Source organism: Labeo rohita, chromosome 1 (assembly GCF_022985175.1).
Source record: "Labeo rohita strain BAU-BD-2019 chromosome 1, IGBB_LRoh.1.0, whole genome shotgun sequence".
In the NCBI taxonomy this organism is placed as follows: domain Eukaryota; kingdom Metazoa; phylum Chordata; class Actinopteri; order Cypriniformes; family Cyprinidae; genus Labeo; species Labeo rohita.
The window spans coordinates 27171713-27191678 of record NC_066869.1 but is presented as its reverse complement, the minus strand read 5'-3'; the positions used below and the strand labels follow the sequence as shown (position 1 = coordinate 27191678).

Sequence of the window (19966 nt, the reverse complement as noted above, 5' to 3'; positions counted from 1 at the left end):
CTAAAATGAATTATTCTAATTTGAATTATTCTGAATCAAATATTACCAAAACAAATTCCTTTGACACATTCAAAACTCTTAGAGTTACTGTCATTATCAATACCTCTTATGCTTTTTTTCCCAGTATTACTTACTCTAAAAGAAACATGAGTGCACTGTACAATTTGAGATGATCATGAGCATATAAGTGAGCCATTTGAGAACCATATGGAGGTGTAAAATTAAAACACCATTTTAACTTAAACAAGTGTTCATATTTTAAAATGCTGGTCTTCAGTTGAATCATTAATCCATATAGTTCATGCAAAGCAGCGCTTTAAGTGGCTTTAAATGCCCACTTTAAATGACACAGCAATAACACCTTCAGCAGAAGACTGTGACAAGATAAAATTACAAACCAACTTGTTTGGTATGCAAACCAAAGAGTCAAAGGCCAATTTGAGTCCACATTAAAGACAAGCCATGCATACACTCACTTGATGCACCGTGTAGTTCATAAGTTCTTGGTTTGCAATTAAAAACAAGCTCTTAATAGCAGAAAACTTACGTTTTTCAGTCTCCTGCTTGTCTCTTCACGTCTAAGCAGAAGGAGAGAAGGAGGTTAAATGTGATGAACATTCACTGTCACACACACAGATCACTTCCAGCAACTAAATCCACCCTATACCCTCCAATAAAATTAAGTCATTTCTATAAATGGACCTCAATGACATACCACATAAGCTTTACAGTAAGTTACTAATCACATACACTGATTTTTATTTACAATAAGCATTACATACAAAGTTTCCAGTGCTAAACAAAGGCAATCAGCAAGTGCTTAAAAGAAACTCTAAACTATCTGACAGAGGAACATACTTGTTCTCGCAGCATGCTGACACCAAACATGTGAGCCATCTGTTTGTCACCATGAACTAGCAAATATGGTTTTACAAAGGAATTCAGCTATTTAAACACCAGACATTCATTACATAAAGTGTCAAGTTATCTTAAAAATAAGTCAGACAGGCTGTAAGAAAACAAAACTTGAGCTGCAGTTCTGAGGTTATTAAGTGAAAGTGTGTATGTTATTTCATTGAGCCCTAAACCAACATGACCGCGAGAAAGTATGCGAGTTAAAAATAGCAGTCAGATCCACTATAGCTTCACCATAGCATTTGGTTTAAAGGGACAGTCATATGGAGCTAAATTTAGAGGTCACTGTGCCCCCGCCCCACCCTCTCGTGCACCTCATCCCTCTACAAGGCCAATGGTAGGGACATTAAGCTCTCAGCAGGATGGACAACATGATTTATTGCTCAGGGTTGAGTCAGGACCTGAAAAATGAGGCTGTGTGATGAAATCCACAGAACAAAGTAGCGACTGAAATTAGTTATTGGAAATACTTCATGGAAATTCCATATGGTTTTGAAAATACTACAGACAGGGATAATAGAGTAGTGTTCTCAAACAAACCTTCTAAAGGTCTAAAGGGAGCCATTAGATGACTTAAAGGGATAGTTCACTCAAAAATGAAAATTCTGTCATTAATTACTCACCCTCATGTCGTTCCAAACCTGTAAGACCTTCATTCAACTTCAGAATACAAATAAGACATTTTTGATGAACTCCCAAAAGCTTTCTGACCATGTACACAGTAACACAACTGACACGTTCAAGGCCCAGAAAGGTAGTAAGGACATGGATAAAATAGTCCATGTGACATTGGTTCAACTGTAATTTTACAAAGCTCCAAGAATACAAAAAACAGCGGCTTTATTCAAAAATTTACTTTCTTCCGTGATGCACGTTCTCGTATTTCATCAAAAATATCTTAATTTGTCTTCCGAAGGAGGAGGAACGAAGGTCTTACGGATTTGAGACATTTTTAAGTTAACTATCCCTTTAATAGCATTTAAAATAATAAATTATTATTAATATATTAAAATAATCTAACTGAAATCATATTTCTTCATTAGAGGGGCTTCAAATATTGAATAACAGGGGGCCTTGTAATCAAAATGGTTGGGAACCACTGTAGTAGCGAGAGGACAAGAGACAAGATAAATGGAAAAATGGAACATTACGCAAGCCAAACTAAAACTCTTAATGTCCACGTGAGCACCGTATCTCAGCTTCTAACTACAATGCCATAGTTCAGACACGTTTTAAACAATCCGTCTTCTAAATATCTACACAATGTTGTTCCAAAAGGAAACATCGTCTTTGTAAGTTCAAAAACAACTTGGATTTTAGGATGACATCACCAATTTTCTTTAATCCCATGTTATGCAGATACAAATTCATCAAAAGTCAACTGAGCCATGAACACCATTTCAAGTTGACTGAAATGAGTGGTGTGTGTTCATAAAACATATCCTCTGATCATAATAATGACAAACCATTAGCCAGTGCGTCATGTCTGACTGCTCTGCTATTTAAATGCCATCAGATTTGATTCAAAATACATTTTCATAAGGCAACTTGACTAAAACATAGGTCTGGGTTGGTCCGGTATCATTGTTTGAGTTTGATGTTGGACAGATAATGTGTGACAGCACCCATCCAGCCTTTCATTTGGTATGGAAATGTAATCAGACTGCAAACACTATTCAAATGAACCCTCTTCCTGCAGTCACAAAGGACTTACTTCTTTACACTCACATAAACAGCTAAAGTAGTAATAAAGTTTAAATACATATAGATAGGTTTGCATCAGATGTTTAAGGCTTATTGAATTACACAAATATAATGCAAAAGAGACATTAGAAAGCCCAAGCAACAAATCCAACGTTGACAGCTCATAACAGATGTTACAACCAGCAATGTAACAAAGAAATAAAAACGGCAATAAGAGTTTCTGCTTTCACTTCTGTCTGCTCACCTGACAGTCACACGTGTGGATACATCTTGCAAGTCTCCAGGATGGAAGAGCTGTGCTTCATTAAGCCCTAGCTTCTTGCAAGCCTTGAAGAACACATTCACGTTGTCCTGAAGAGAGACCAGCACTGACTAATGCAGCTAGTGTAAATGAAAATTTAAAAGTCATCCGCAATTCTTAAGCATCCAGTGAAAGAATCAAGTTGAGTTGAGAGTACTAGGCAGAGAAGCTTGGATGACGAAGCTTAGCCGAGAATAGATCAGCATAAGAGACAAACTAGTTAACCAGAAAAGGGGTGGGAACTGAAGGAGAGAGACAGTTGTCAGGTACCGTCCCACACATTTTCAGCATATACTATTGGAATCCTATGGACTTGTGGGAAAATGTCTTGCAAATTGCAGTGTTTATACAAGTATACCGGGATCATTTAATGATAAAATAATTGTTTAATTGGAGACTATCTGGTTGACTAAATCGTAATTCTAAGTTAAATAAACCAGCATTTAAATATACTTACCAAGCCTGCAATGGGAGTGGAGAGCCTGTTCACTCGTTTAATGATGCCCGGCTTCAATGTGTTGATCAGACTGAAAACAAATGAAATATTTTGAAGGATTAGTTTACTTCCAGAATAGACATTTCCTGATAATTTGCTCACCCCCATGTCATCCAAGATGTTCATGTCTTTATTTCAGTCGAAAGGAAATTAAAGTTTTTGACCTATTAAACATAATAGGATTTTTCTCCAAATAGTGGAATTTGATGGTTGCCAACGGGTTAAAGGTCCAAACTGCAGTTTCAATGCTGCTTCAAACGGTTCCACATGATCCCATCTGCGGAATAAGGGTCATATCTAGCAAAAACTGTCATATTCTAAAATAAATAAATAATGCTTTTTAAGCGTACATCCTGCACTAGCTGAGCCTCTCGCATTACGTAGTCACACTGGAAGGAAGTGGAAGTACTGACCCAGTGTTTACAAAGCGAACGTGCAAAAAAGTCAAACATCCTTTACAAAAAAAGGTAAAAAACTATTTTGTTAGGGGAGAAAATAAGATGCAGTTTTTCCACACTATCCTACCTTTTTGAACACTGTTTTTACCTTTCCAATGTGATTAGTAATGCGCGTTGCAGAGCTAGTGCAAGATGAGCATTTGTGGTTAAAGTGTATATACATGTTTATTTATTTATTTATTTATTTATTTATTTATTTATTTAGAAAATGACAGATCGTTTTGCTATATAAGGCCCTTATTCCTAGGCTGGGATCTTGTAGAGCCCTTTGAAACTGCATTGAAACTGCAATATGAACCTTCAACCCCACTTCAAGTCCACTATATGGAGAGAAAAAAAAAAAAAAAAAAAAAAAAAAGTTTTCCCTCAGACAACATAATCTCTTTGCAACTGAAGAAATAAAGACATGAACATCTTGGATGACATGTGGGTGAGTAATTGATCAGGAAATTTATTCTGGAAGTGAAGTAACCCTTTAAACCTAAAAATAAATAAATAAATAATAATAATAATCTGCAAATCAATACATTGTTATGTTTAAAGAAATAAAAGAACTAAAAAAAAAAATAACTTACTCGCAGAGAAGGACCCCATCCTCTAAGGCCACACGAAAGCTTTTACTTCCAAAACGCTTTTTTGTCACTTCCTATTAAGAAATGAAACCCAAACAGATCACAGTCACAAATTAGGGCTAAAAACATAAAAAGAGATTTTTATTTTAAAGAAATACTGTTCTTTTAAATTTATTCATTCAACATAGAATACTAAAAAAAAAAAAAAAAAAAAAAAAAAAAAAAGGATCAGAGGTCCCCCAAGTTTTCAGCATTGTGACCACAGGGATAAATGACATTTTAATAGTAGATTAAAATAGAAAACCATTCATTTAAAAATTGTAATGTGTAATATTACTGTTTTTACTGTATTTTTGATCAAATAAACGCAGCCTTGCTAAACAAGATGTCTTTCAAATTATTAAAAGACATTAATACAGACCCAAAACTTATGAACGGTGTAAGTGTATACTTAACAAATGTATATTAATATATTATATATAATGCTTTATTAACAAAAACATGTGAAAGCAAATCCTGTCAGCAACACATACGGATTACTGAGTAAGAATTCATTTTATTGAGTGAATGTCCACAGACAGGAAACCGCAAGCGCTCTCAAAAACATGGCATGCTACTTTCCACTCCAACCAGATATATTTCAGAGCACATTCTGATCTTCAGTCATCATATGCAATAGTACACCACATAATTACTTTTACTGTCATTAAGCAAGCAAAACAAACTGTGAGCAAAATCAACAAGTGCCCTATAATTCAGAAACACACATACACACACACACACACACATCTCCACTGCTAACCTCAAAAGGCACAATCACAAATCATCCCATGCCATTATTTAGCCAAGTTAGGCAGCTCTCTAACCAAAACCACACTTTCTCTCATTTTGCAGTAAAACTGTTCCAGTCAAATTATCAACCATTAAGTTGTCCTATTCACACATTATAATCGTGCACATACAAACATGACCTCAGAGCCTCCCTCCATGATGCCACACAATACAACATGTTTGGAGACTGAGGTGCCAGAGCAAGAAGCACCTGACTGTAACAGTCATGTGGTGGAGCAGGCATTTGGCAAGTAGAATGTGACAAACAACTCAGGGGTCCTTTGTGTTCAGATTGGGATGCACTGAAGCATCCATGCCTGATGCCTGGCCAATTCTGCATCCTGATCATCAGCTTGTTTGGGCACATGGAATGTAATCCATCAATGGCCGCTTGTGTATAGTCTACACCAAAAGAGACCTGAGAGAGCCATGGCAAACTCCAAAAGCAACTCACAATTCCATTATTTTATCCCATTTTCAAATACATTTCAAAGCATATAAAAATTCTGCTTTCATAGTTTTGCACGTCTGAATCACGTGCAACAACAAGCAAGCAAAAACACTGCTATTCTAGGTGGCACAGGAGTGATAGGACAGGAAATGGTGGTTAGATCTTAGAGGTATGACTTTAGTGCAGCAAGAACACATTCAACATGCAAAGCTGAACACTTAAGAAGTAAACACATTTGTAATATTACAAAAATATGTGTTTCAAATACATTATCTTCTTTTGAGCTTTCTATTCACTAGCACTAAAGAACTGTTTCCACAAACATATAAAAGCAGCAAAGCTGTTTTTTAACACTCACAATACTAATGAATGTTTCTTGAGCAGCAAATCAGCATATTAGAATGACTTCTGTGATACTTCATCATGTGATACTTAAAGTGATAGTACACCCAAAAAAGAAAATCCTGAAATTAATTATTCACCCTCATGTCATTCCAAACCTGTAAGACCTTCATTCATCATTGGAATACAAATCAAGATATTTTTATGAAATCCAAAAGCTTTCTGAGCCTCCATAGACAGCAGGGAACTACCACGTTCAAGGTCCGGAAACATAGTAAGGACAGTCAGTGTGACATCAGTGGTTTAACCGTAATTTTATGAAGCTTTTTGCATGCAAAGACAACAAAAATAAAAGACTTTGTTCAACAACGCATGCGCTGTGGTACTCTTGTGAATGGCGGCGAAGACTGACAATGAATAATGTTATTACTTTTGTTTTCTTTTGCACACAAAAAGTATTCTCGTAGCTTAATAAAATAAAGGTTGAACCACTGATGTCACATGGACTATTTTTTCAATGTTCTTACTACCTTTCTGGACCTTGGTGACGTGGTAGCCCCCTTGCTGTCATCAAAAATAACTTAGTCTGTGTTCTGAAAACGACATGAGGGTGAAAAATTAATGACAGAATTTCATTTTTGGGTGATCCCTTTAAGACTGAGTAAATTTAAATTTGTAATCACAGGAAATAAATTACAGTTAAATATATTAAAATACAGTTATCTTAAATTGTAACAATTTCACAACGTTACTGTCTGTGCTGTATTTTAGCAAATATATGCAGCCTCGGTACACATGAAATAATTAAAAACATTGCAAAAATGGCCCCAAACTTGTGCATGGTAGCATATGCCATGAAAGCAACATAGTATTTTTTTTTTTATTTCATATAAATACGATGGTACAAAAGCATATATCATAGAACTGAATAAATACTACAGTATATCATCAGTCACCTGATACATGACTTTACTGTATTACAGACACAGTGCTTTATACTAAGGCCATTACAATACAAATTGTATCGTCTTACTGTAACTTGCAGGATACATGTAATAAAAGCCATTCGGATGAAAGCAAACAAAGCATTACCTCATTATTCAAAACAGTTAATAGCTTAATAAAGGATGCCAGAAGGCATCTAGGATTCTATGGAGCTGTATTTGGCTACTTTGCAAATGGTTAAAAGCTGATAAGTCAACCACAAATGGTACAGGTTATCTAAGGCCGCTTTAAAAACATTCAGGACAGAAGGGAACATCAAGATGAATTTTATCATGTCTAGTTTCCATTTAACTGGTGCTTCTAAAATAACACTCAGGAAATAAAGCATTTCCTGAGAGTTCACACACATCGGTACAGGTTCTTTGCATTCTGAAATGTTCACTAAATACTAAAGCTGGGCTAAAATATCTGTCAGGTTATATTAAAAACTGCACTGTATAAATCGATTTGAATATTTAAAGCTTTAGATGCTCCATGCACCCAAAGAACAAAGTCAATCTCAACAGAAAATGAGGCTGAAAAGATCTGCACTTTCTTGTGGCCAGCATAGGGGAAATATTGATAATGATGTCATTACCTCAAGCCATCTCTGTGCCTCCTGGAACGCAAGCTCACAGCTGACTGAAGACTGTTGACGCCACTCCATCACACCTGTGTGCATTTCACATTGAAAACTAATATGAATATAAACCCATTTAGAGACAAATTACATTCAAAGTCAAGAAACACAAACATCTGACACTATAAAGTGAAATAAATATGTACACCCTACCAGTCAAAAGTTTTTAATGCTTTTTAGAGTAATCTCTACCTCACCAAGCTTGCATTTATTTAATCTAAAGTTCAGATGTTGAAATATTTTTACTATAATATTTCAACATCTGAACTGAATTTTATTTAAATTAACTGTTTTCTATTTGAATAATATTTCAAATGTAATTTATTCGTGATTTCAAACCTGAATTTTTAGCATCATTACTCCTGTCATATGATCCTTCGAAACTCATTCAAATTTTATTATTATGTTGAAAACAGCCAAGTAGAATTTTTTTCAGGTTTCTTTGATGAATAGAACATTCAGAAGAATAGCATTCATCTGAAACAGAAATCTTTTGTAACATTATAAATGTCTTTATCATCACTTTTGATCAACTTAAAGCATCCTTGCTAAATGAAAGTATTAATTTCTATTTATTTTCTTATACTGACTCCAAGCTTTTGAATGGTATAGTGTATGTTACAAAAGCTTTTTATTTCAGATAAATGCTGATCTTTGAAACTTATGCTGAAAATGAAGCTTTGATTACAGAAATAAATAACATTTTAAAATATATTCAAACAGAAAACAGTTATTTTAAATAGTACAAATATTTCCAAATTTTACCGTTTTGCTGTAGTTCGGATCAAATAAATGCACACTTGGTAAGGTTTACTATTCTAAAACTTTTGACTGGTAATATATAACTGTATATTAATATTTATACAATATCTTATGTGAATAATAACAAAATACACTGAGCATTTATTGTTATTTCTACTCATTTCTAATGTTTATTGCAACAACAATTGTTTCTGAACAGTTACAGCATTATTTAAAGTTGTTGGAGTTGTTTCACTGTCGAAAGCAGATAAAGCTATAACTTAATATAACTGGAAACACATAAAAGTGAAAAACAAAACATACAGTATGTTTATATGTGTAACAGACAATCAGTTTGTGGTGAAAACTAGACAAAATGAGTCAAAGAATCAGAACTGAAATCACATCTAGCAGTTCTGCAATTGTAGATCTTTGCTACATTAAAAAAAAAAAAACAGAAAAATAGATAATAAACAAACAAACAAAAAAAAGATATAACTTGCCTTAGTAATGTCAGTAGTTGTAATGTCACTGAGTAGTCTCATTATTATTATTATTATTATCGGTGCACATTTTTAGATAAAAAAAAAGAAAAAGAAAAAAAAGAAAGAAAGAAAGAGAAAGAGTATAGCAGCATCTCATAACATAATCTTTTGCGATTTGGGTGACACCACAGGACAGAAAAGACCACCACCAGAGAAAAGTGACGTCCTCTGGAGTGACTCTGAACGGGTTAAAATGATTTCCATCACCTCCATGTTTGTAACCCCAAATTGTTTAAAGTGATTTATAACACTGCGCACCTGTGGCATCCTACAAGCATCTCAAGTGGAATGACTCAAAACTTACCTTCTAGCCCCTGTTTCAATTACGTTTATTGATTTCCTGTAACTACTCTTAAATTTCACTTCCCAGATGTCTTGACTCGAAAGCGCAAGGTGTTTCCCGCTACCAGTGCGCGCGTGCCTCCAACACAACTCTTTTAATCTGTTGCAAACATTGCTCTTCAACTTCACACCTTGAAGTCTCTGCACACGACTGGATTGTGCAGCCCTCCTTCCACCGAACTTGCTTGTTGTCGTGAGCAGGAACAGAAAAGTCCCCGTTCGGTGATGAAACAGAGGCGGTGAGCGCACAGGACAGCTTGCGTGTTTGCAGAAGCAAGTGCATATGTAGTGATGATGAGTTTAAATATATGCCACGCCCCCTGCTGCTATAAAGACTAATGACATGTGCTGGCGTGCTATAGCATATGACCAGCAGATGACGACAAATATTCACTTAAACAACGTTGTCTTGTCTTGAACGTCGTAGAAAAAGCCAAGGGCCCAAACTTTTTAGCAGTACATCTTGGCACTTCAGTTCTAACTGACGTTAACATGAAATATATGTAAAATACTATGTGTTTAGTTTTGCCATTGCAGTCAGGGTCAATTTAATTATTTAATAAAAACGACCACACAACCAGCTAACATGAATGTTTTGATAAACTTTATCATGACAGTGAAATCATAATGAGTATTTCATCATTTTAAATTTTATTTGGATAAGAACACAAGTGCTGGTTTATGTTCAAGGAAAGTCAAACTGATCTATGCCTAGAAAAAAAAAAAGAAAAAAAAGAAAAAAAAAAAACATTGCCATACATGTTAGGTCTGAATACAGACTGTGGTTTACACTGCTAAGTGCTTTTAACCTCACAGATGACTTTTAGGTAGAAAGCTAATCTGTCAGATCTGTCAGTCTACACCACAATATAATCTAATCCAATCAGAGATCTGCATAATAATGATTGACAGGCCTTATTTGTCTCGCCGGCTGTAGGTGTAAAAGGACAATTATAAAATGTAAAAGTATTGTTATTTATTTATTTAGCTGTAGATGCAAACTTGTAGGCTTATATATTTCCTATATATTATGTTTTATGAATTTTCACAAATCTCTGTTCTATACAAAAACAGTTTATAGATGCCTGTTTAATTCCAGAAAGAATCAAATATATATCTATATATATGATGCAGTTAATTAAGATGCAATTACTGTTGTTTGTTGCATCAGAAGCATGCTTATAACTTACACTGAGAGGTGCTTTCAACAGCTGGAACTAAAACAGGAAGTGCTTCATCCAGCGACAGGAAGTGTTAACCAAAGCTGGAGCAATGTACAAGCCTGTCTGCCCACTGGTTTCCTGTGTGACTAGTCTGCTGTCAGACAACCAGCACTTTATCACACTATTGTTGTCATCTGATGAACATTAAGACAGACATATACGTTTCAAAGCATGCTAGCAGCTCTTCACAGGATGTTGGTGATAGGTGTCCTCTGTTGTTGGTCTATAAACTTTGCGGTTTCACTTGTGATGATGGAAATAAGTGATTAAATCTGATGATAAATATATTTGGATGCACTTTTCTGTTGGGTGTCTTGTAGATTTTGTAATAAGAGAACACATCGTTAAATACAGTTGAAGTCAAAAGTTTACATACACTTTGCAGAATCTGCAAAATGTTAATTATTTTACTAAAAACATTTAGCACTGACCTGAATAAGATATTTCACATAAAAGACATTCACATATAGTCCACAAGAAAAAAAATAGTAGAATTTATAAAAATGACCCTGTTCAAAAGTTTACATACACTTGATTCTTAACAATGTGTTGTTACCTGAATGATCCACGGCAGTTTTTTTTATTATTTATTAGTTGTTGTTTTTTTTATTAGTGGTAGTTGTTCATGAATCCCTTGTTGGTCCTGAACAGTTAAGGTCCCACAGATTCTTTGGTTTTTCAGCATTTTTGTGTATTTGAACCCTTTCCAACAATAACCGTATGATTTTAAGATTCATCTTTTCACACTGAGGACACCTGAGGGACTCATATGCAACTATTACAGAAGGTTCAAATGCTCACTGATGCTCGTGAAGGGAAAAACTATGCATTAAGTGCCAGGGGTGTAAACTTTTAAACAGAATGAGGATGTGTACGTTTTTGCTTAAATATCTTTTTTTCATTTAGTACTGCCCTTCAGAAGCTACAGAAGATACTAACATGTTTCCCAGAAGACAAAATAAGTCAAATTTACCCTGATCTTCAAATTCATAAAGTTTTCACCCCCCCTGCTGTTTATGCATCGTTAGATTAGAATTAGTGTATGTAAACTTTTGACTTCTTATGGTGGATTTGTTGCACATCAGATTGCAATCTTCTTTCGCTTGAACGGCTAAATGCATGTATGAAGATGTTCTAGCAATAGAGATCTGTACATGGGTCAGTCTGAAAAAAAAAATGTTTTGTGTACAAAATGTACCAAATGTTTTATTGAGAGGCCTAGACTGATTGGCGATGTGTTAAAAACAAATTCAAGTTGAACAAAAGTGGTGCAAATCTAAAGCCAATTAGATTCCTTAGTGGGTTTGATATTCCAAAATCGTTCTCCTCATCAGACATAACTGGTATTTTTAAAGTTAGTTCAAGCCTGGCCAAGAGATCAGAGTTTAAGTAAACATTCTAAAGGTTCTAGAATTCCTAGCAAGCTGAAGTAGATCTAATGATCTTTTGCAAATCCATTGCCACAGACTTCTATTACGTCCTGATCTTAAAATGTGTGTTTTTGATTCTAATTCTTGGTTTCTTAAGCCACTGGATTGAATGAGCTAAACTAGAAACATACAAAGAAAATTTGTTTACAGTTTGGAGTGGCTATGAGGTTCACCACACATATTAGAGGTGATGTTCATCTAGCTCTAACCCACTCTTACTTACTGGATATATGCTGGATATACATGAGAAAAAGTGTTCCAGAAATGAATAGATAAGTGAATGTTGGTTTGGCAATGCATGTTTGCGTGAGAGACATTCTTTCAAACAACAATGAAGTTTGGTTATAAAACAAACATCTAACCAGAGCCAGTGCTACAATTCACAAAGGTTGAAATTAACCATTTTTTCCCTATCTCTGAGGGATCATTTCTATTGTTTTCAGCTAAGTAATGGAATGAGACTTTTGTTTAATGATATTCATGGAGAGATACAGTTCTCTTGCACCAATATGCATATTAATGTTATTTTTCAAAGATTATTTTTAGATTCCACCCTCTAAAATGCCTCATATGGTTGCTGTAGAGCCTCAGGGTGTGGGTGTACATATATATGCTTCTTTTGTCCCTGTTCACTGACTGGTGGTCTATTTCACCTGGAGCTGGCCAGCTGTTTAGAGTAGCACTACAGTTCCCTGAACACTGTAGCTTTGTCCTGATCTGGCATTGCCAGCAGACGTGAGAATAGGGAGGGATAAAGAAGGGAAGGTGGGCAGCCAGATATGTTAGTCCAGCCAAGAGCACATTTCACTCCTGTTAACACACATTTTAAAACACTACTAACATCCAGACTCACTCCCATTACAAGGTTCAGCAAATATTTGATGACAGTGTCAAAACTGTATGAATCAGACCAAGAATGATTTCATTCTATGTTGTCATGAATAACGTAGAACAGTTGCTAGTATTAGCATCTAGATTTTTTAATGTTAATTAAAAATATGCGTGACAGTGTAAAACTCACCTCCTGTGGTGCTCAAATGAAGTGGGTGGTTGCTATATGATGTTCTTATAGCCGTTACTTCTGTGGTCTGCATCAGTGGTTCTCAATAAGGGGGCCTCAGCACTTACAAAGGAGCCTCAAGATGACAAATCGAGCATTAAAATAGGTCAAAACACTTTGGAAAAAAAACAAAAAAGAAAAGAAGTTGGACATTTGAAGTAGCGTAATTGTAAAAGCGTGATTCCTAAAACAGTAAAAATTACGTAAAATTATTAAATATGAAGAGTTTATTTGCGAAAACGGATAATTCAGATTTTCTAATCTTTTAAAAAATATGTTTTTTATTATGTTATCATGTTTTTATTGTGTTTTATTGTGTTAGTTAGCTGTATTTATTTATTTTGTTATTTTTACTTCATTAAAATAACCCAACTGCAGTTTGATTGAGATTAATTGGAATGGACAATGAAAAAACATGATTTTTGAAAATAGTTAAAAATGGAGTTATCTGTTTTTGCAAACGAACTCTACATAAAGATGAATATACATTTTAGTTATGCTGAGCTCTAAAATATTTTATCAGATAGAAATTATGAGTAAATATATATAAAAAAAAGGAATAGTTCACCCAAAAAATAAAATTCTGTCCTTAATCACTCACCTTCACGTCGTTCCAAACCAGATTCATCTTCAGAACACAAATTAAGATATTTTTGATGAAATCTGAGAGTTTTCTGACCTTTCATAGATGCAGCTACCATCTTTAAGGCCCAGACAGGGAGGTAGAACGTTGATAAAATAGTGCATGTGACATCAGTGGTTCATCCGTAATTTTTTGAAGCTACAAGAATACTTTTTGTGTGCAAAGAAAACAAAAATAATGAATTTATTCAACAATTTCTTCTATTCCGTGTCAGTCTTCGACACATGCGTGAGATGGACATTCTATGTCAAAACGGCAGTTCCTGCGTCATGAATGTGTGTCAAAGGCTGACACAGAAGAGAAAAAATTGTTGAATTAATTCATTTTTGTTCCAAAGATAAACAAAGGACTTATTTTTGGGTCAGCTAGCTCATTAATCCATACACAGTATATAACAGGGGTGTCAAACTCACTTCCTGGAGGGCCGCAGCCCTGCAGAGTTTTGTTCCAACCTTGCTCCAACACACATACTATGCAGTTTTCAATTAAGCCTGAAGGACTTGATTAATTGGATCAGGTGTGTTTAATTAGGGTTGCATCTAAACTCTGCAGGGCTGTGGCCCTCCAGTCCCAGAGTTTGACACCCCTGGTATATAACAAATTACTGGAAAAGTCATGGTTATCATGGTCATCGCTCCGTCATAACTTTAAGAGACTGTTCACCCAAAAATTTAAATTCTGTCATTAATTACTCACCCTTATGTCGTTCCAAATCTGTAAGACCTTCATTCATCTTCAGAACACAAATTAAGATATTTTTCATGAAATCCGAGAGCTTTCTGACCCTGCAAAGACAGTAACGCAACTGACACGCTCAAGGCCCAGAATGGTGGTAAGGACATTAGTGGTTTAAACCTAATGTTGTGAAGCTACGGAAAACTTTTTGTGCACAAAGAAAACAAAAATAACAACTTAATTCAACAATTTTTTCTCTTCCGTGTCAATCTGCAATGTGCGTTCACAAGAGTAGCATGAAACGTGTGTGGAGCCGGCGTTCTGATACAGAACATCCTTCTCTCCTAGTTCATCGTCTGTATGTTCTGGTTCAAATAAGTAAGGTCATCCTCTCTGTTGAAATCTTCAGACATGTTTACAAAGATGTTTTATGTACATCAGCGTCTTCCTCTGCTTGTAAACAAGGCACAGTGCATCCAGAAGAAAAGAAATCATTGAATAAAATTGTTATTTTTGTTTTCTTGGCGCACAAAAAGTATTCTCGTAGCTTAATAAAATTAAGGTTGAATCACTGATGCGGGGTTGCCAGGTTTTCACAACAAATCCCGCCCAACTGCTACTCAAAACTAGCCCAATCATGTTTGAATGGGGGTCCCCCATTAAAAATCGCATACCAAGGTGTAAAATACATGTTTTTTGTCAGGGTCCACCTGGTAAATTCGCATTCCAGGGCTAAATATGATGTTATTGGGGTCGCTTCAACACGCGGATTTAGCAACACAGCACTGATGTCACATGGACTATTTTAATGATGTTCTTAGTACCTTTCTGGGCCTTGAACATTTCATTTGCATTGCAGGGTCAGAAAGCTCTAGGATTTCATCAAAAATATCCTAATTTGTGTTCTGAAGATGATGAAGGTCTTACGGCTTTGGAACGTTATGAGGGTGAGTAATCAATGACAGAATTTTCATTTTAATGTGAACTATCCCTTTAACAAGTGTATTGAAATCAAATGCTAGTCAAGAGTCCAGCGTGGAGTCCTTTTTGAGTTTCTGCTAATAAAGAACATTCCAGATCAGTCACTTATGAAGCTCCATGATGGTTTGGATGTTGTCTTCGAAGATTGTGAGTCATCCAACTAGATTTTGGAACAGAGTTATAATGATGCTTATATTAGCAAGAACAACTAATTTAGAATGTCCTGGCCAAGCAGTTCTCAATGTAATAACTTCAAATCTCTAATGAATAACATAGATGTGGTGAGGTCATCTTAAGTGTGTGTATGTGTGCTATCATGTCATGTGTTCTCAACAGGACCAAAGAAGGGTGAGAGAGTGAGAAGTTGCTATGGTGATGCCTTGTGGTGTCAGAAGGGTGTGAACAAACTGATGTGTCAGATGGAGGAGTGTTCACACACGCCAAGTGATCAACTTCCAATATCTGTAATAAGAGACACATCACATTTTACATCTCACCCTTGAGTCAATATAGCCAGTGAGGCTCTCTGATGGGACTTGGTAGTGAGGCAGTTTTAAGGCTGGTGAGGCAGTAGCTTCGCAGATTGTGGTGTCAGAGCAGAAGGCAGTCGGCAGTCTATTTACTGTGGCGTTATGAAGCCGGTGCCACAGAGAGAAACCGTGTCAGAGGCTTGGTTGTACAACAATAAAGCATGGGTTGCAAGTCAGAGTGTCTATGAGTCAGTGAGAGTTTGCTGCTGTCATTTGCCGAATGGTCAATACATATAATAAGGCACTAATAGAACAATGGCTCAGTATGCTAATAAGGCAGTACTGCAAGTCTTAATTTACTCTCCCTCAAATTATTCCAAACCAGAATGGCTTATTTTCTTCTGTGGAACACAAAAAGAAAATGTTTTAAGACTGTACTGGTTGTTTTTTATGCATTTTATTCATTATAATAGGGATTGGAGGTTTCAAGCTTCACCATAAAAGCACCATTAATAGTAGTCCACCCAACTTGTCTACTATATTCCAAGTCTTCTGAAAGCATAAAAGTGGTTTTGTGTGAGAAACAAAAAAAAAAAAAAAAAAGTTATTCACTTATAACCTTTAACTATTTGGCGCACAAATCTGATTTGTGAAGTAATACATTTGTTTTGTGGATTGGATCAAATGGTTCACTGAAATTAATGATAGGTTCATGATTTACATTTACATACATGACTAAATTAGAATCAGTTCCTTACACAAAGCCACCATATGGCTTTAGACTTAATGTAACACAGATTCCTGTGAATCATTGAAACATACTTTAAAACCTGAAAGCTCCAGTATCCATAAAGTGCTGCAGCTGAGTCCTAAATCCTAGAAACAAATCAGTGTCTTTGAACTTTCGGTTCCATTGTCCTGAAGTCAGTGGACTTTTTGAATGTGTTTTTGGTTAAATGCCTGTAAAATGGTCTAACAGAAGCTCAAGATAGCCTCAAGTTTTATTCTACTATATAAAATACATCAGTAATACCTCACTTTTACACTCTAAAAATGCTGGGTTAAAAACAACCATTTCTGGGTTATTTGGCAACCCAGCACTGGGTAAATATTGAACAGTATTGTACAATATTTTGACCCACCTGGTTGGTTTTATTTAAGTCAATTGTTGATCAAAATTATTACATTGTTGGCTTAAAATGGGCTGGAAATCACACACAGAATTACAGAGGCAACAGCAATAATCAAAAGCAAGAGCAACCATGGACAAAATATAAGATATATTTAATTTATTTGGGTGAATAGAGCATAGTTTACAATACTGCATACCATTAAACTCGCTTAACAATTATTTTAGAAAAAAAATATATAAGTTTTATAAGTAGCATTTTAATTTAAGTGTATTCAACCGTTCTCTGTAATCACTTTTCACCGATATAGTGCTAATTCTCATGCTGGTGTGTCACCAAAATCTGAGTCAGTGATGGGCTGCTGTTCGCCAAGGAAATTGTGAACTGTAGACCGCCGTCTCGCATTTCACTCCTAGCTAAAAGATGCCGTGACTGTCTCTATAACCCGCCCATAAACAAACGGTACTGAGATTAGGGAACATATTTTAACAAGTCAAGTCACCTTTATTTACATAGCACTTTTGACAATACAGATTGTTACAAAGCAGCTTTACAGTATTGAATAGGAAATAGTGCGTCAATAATGCAAAAGGACAACAGTAAACATTCAGTTTTCAGTTTAAGGCAGTTCATCATTGAATTCAGTGATGTCATCATATAGCTTAGTTCAGTTCAAATAGTATACAATATTGCTGGAAACTAAGTGTCCCCAACTAAGCAAGCCAGAGGCGAAAGAAAGGAACCAAAACTCCATCAGTGACAGAAATGGAGAAAAAAACCTTGGGAGAAACCAGGCTCAGTCGGGGGGCCACATCAAATTAAATTAAATTCAGTATTATAACGAATAAAATCAATTTATGTATTGCAAAGCAAAAGGCATTTCCATCATGTGAAATGAACAACTGCTGTTGACAGCTGACTGACATCTCGTCCTTGTATGTTGCGTTGTGTAAAATAATAGAATTTACAGCAGATTAAAGACTTGAAATAACATGTATACAAACCTTTATTTCACTTAAGAAGTGCACAGGGGCGCTGAGAACCGCTATCTCCTGTAGAGAACTCAAAAAGCCAGCGCTCTGACTATAACTCAACAGCCAGGTTGTGTTGTCTGAGACAGGCTCAACCCAGCAGTTGAGTAGAAAAAATAACCAACAGTTTAGTTACAGAAAAACTACCCAGCACCTTGGTAAAACATCTTAAAAATAACCCAATAAAATGGCTCAACAAGCTGGACCTAGAATTTGGGTTTAAAAAAAAATAACCCAGCATTTTTTGGAGTGCAGAAAAACTACCCAGCACCTGGGTAAGAATATTAAAAACAGCCCAATAAAATGACCCAACAGGCTGAACCCAGAAGTTTCCCGTAAGTCAAGTTTTCTCTCAGGACAGAAAACAAACGACCATGTATCCAGTTTCAACTGGTTTAACACAGATTACCCAACACTATTACACTGATCCAGCACTGGGGAGGTTTGTGAGGGAATTATTAAAAATAACCCAATAAAACGACCCAACAGGCTAAACCCAGCATTTGGACAAAAAAAAAAAAAAAAAAAATATATATATATATATATATATATATATAATAAAAATTACCCAGCATTTTTTAGATGGTCTTGAAAATGCCAGTTGCTAATAAGTGGCTAATGGGATTGTTGGGGACATTGAAAGTTATCATGCTGAACTCATCCGCTCACTGTAGTCCACTTTTACAGGCTTGTTTTAGTTATACTTTTGCTCTTGCAAACTATTTTAACTCAAAATGTCCAACCTGTTGATTTTACATTAAGATTAAAAGAGTGGTAGGAAATGTAGTGGTCATGATGGTGAACTTTTAAGACTGTGGTGTAGATCATTTATAGCCTACATTTAGCTTTTTACTTCTGGCGATTTGTATTTATGCTTCAAAATCCATTAAAGTTGAGTTCATTTGTGAAGATTGCCTTGATGAACAAAACATGTCAACTCAAAGAGCTTATTTTCTGCAATATTCCAAATGCCAGTGGAAAAATCCTATTGGGTTTTTGTCAAGGGCATTAGGGCGATGCTAACTTATGGTTTGGCCTACAAAAATACGCCATCACTGGAACACTCTATTAATTGCAACTGCAAAAAAAAAAAAAAAACTGTACACACTTCAACATTTCTTCTTTTGTTTTCCATGGAAGAAAGAAAGTTATACTGCTTTAGAAGGATATGAGGGGTGAGTAAATGATGACAGAATTTCCATTTTGGGTGAACTATTCCTTTAAGGGTGAAGTGGGTTTGAGAGGGAAAGTGTGTTGGGTAAGGCTGAGGTTGGATTGAAAGAGAACGCAAGGATGAGAGTGTTTGTTGTAAGATGGAAGGGAAGGGAAACGGAAAGAGAGCGAGAGATTGAGGTTGGTCTGAGAGCGTGTGTGTGTGTTGGAATGCTGAGGTTGGAGTCTGCGCTCATGTTTCCCTCTGGCTTTGAAAATCAGGGAGCCCTGAGCCCATTAGGAGACAGACTCAGAGCTAAGCCAGGGCCTCCGAACCTTGCCAACCTCCCTTCTTTCTCTCGCCCCCTCTCTTTTGTCTTCCTACTGAGGCACTCACTTCAAAATAACCTCTTATTTATGCTCTCTCTCGCACTCATCCTTTACTTCTTTGCAGGCACTCTATCATTTTCATTTCTTTGTCACATTGTTGGCTTCTCTCATTCTTCTCGTCTCTTTCCCCTCCTGTCCTCCTCCTTTACTCTTCTTCTTTCTCTCCACTCCTCAACTGTAACCCCCGCAACTTGTCCCTAAATCCAACTTTTTAAAACATTCTGTTATAAATTTTATCAGCGTAGGTTCTGTTTATCAAAAGACGCTTCCCGTAAGGTTATTTCCTGTGATGCAATGTAATAGGCATCACGGCTCAGTGCCATATGGGTCTAGTTTGTGTGCGCCCCTAGTAAATGAGTCAGACAAATGTTTATAGTAGTACTCACATTCTGTACTGACGTTTAAAGGGGTAGTTCACTTAAAAATGACAAATCTGTCATCATTTACTCACCCTCATAT

At 35.8% G+C, this 19966-nt stretch overlaps 1 protein-coding gene across 12 annotated transcripts in view; it reads right to left on the bottom strand.

Moving 5' to 3' along the window:
- Positions 1-9594, bottom strand: part of lmo7b (LIM domain 7b) — a 46426-nt gene extending 36832 nt beyond the window's left edge. For all 12 annotated transcript variants that reach the window (XM_051113046.1, XM_051112960.1, XM_051112968.1 and 9 more), the window contains exons 1-6: positions 9285-9594; positions 7653-7726; positions 4450-4520; positions 3378-3447; positions 2864-2970; positions 548-578 (exon numbers count right to left, since the gene is read on the bottom strand). In XM_051113046.1, the coding sequence (XP_050969003.1) occupies positions 548-578; positions 2864-2970; positions 3378-3447; positions 4450-4520; positions 7653-7721 (348 nt within the window). In that variant the 5' untranslated portion in view covers positions 7722-7726; positions 9285-9594. The remainder of the gene's footprint in view (positions 1-547; positions 579-2863; positions 2971-3377; positions 3448-4449; positions 4521-7652; positions 7727-9284) is intronic.
- Positions 9595-19966: the final 10372 nt, after the last annotated feature.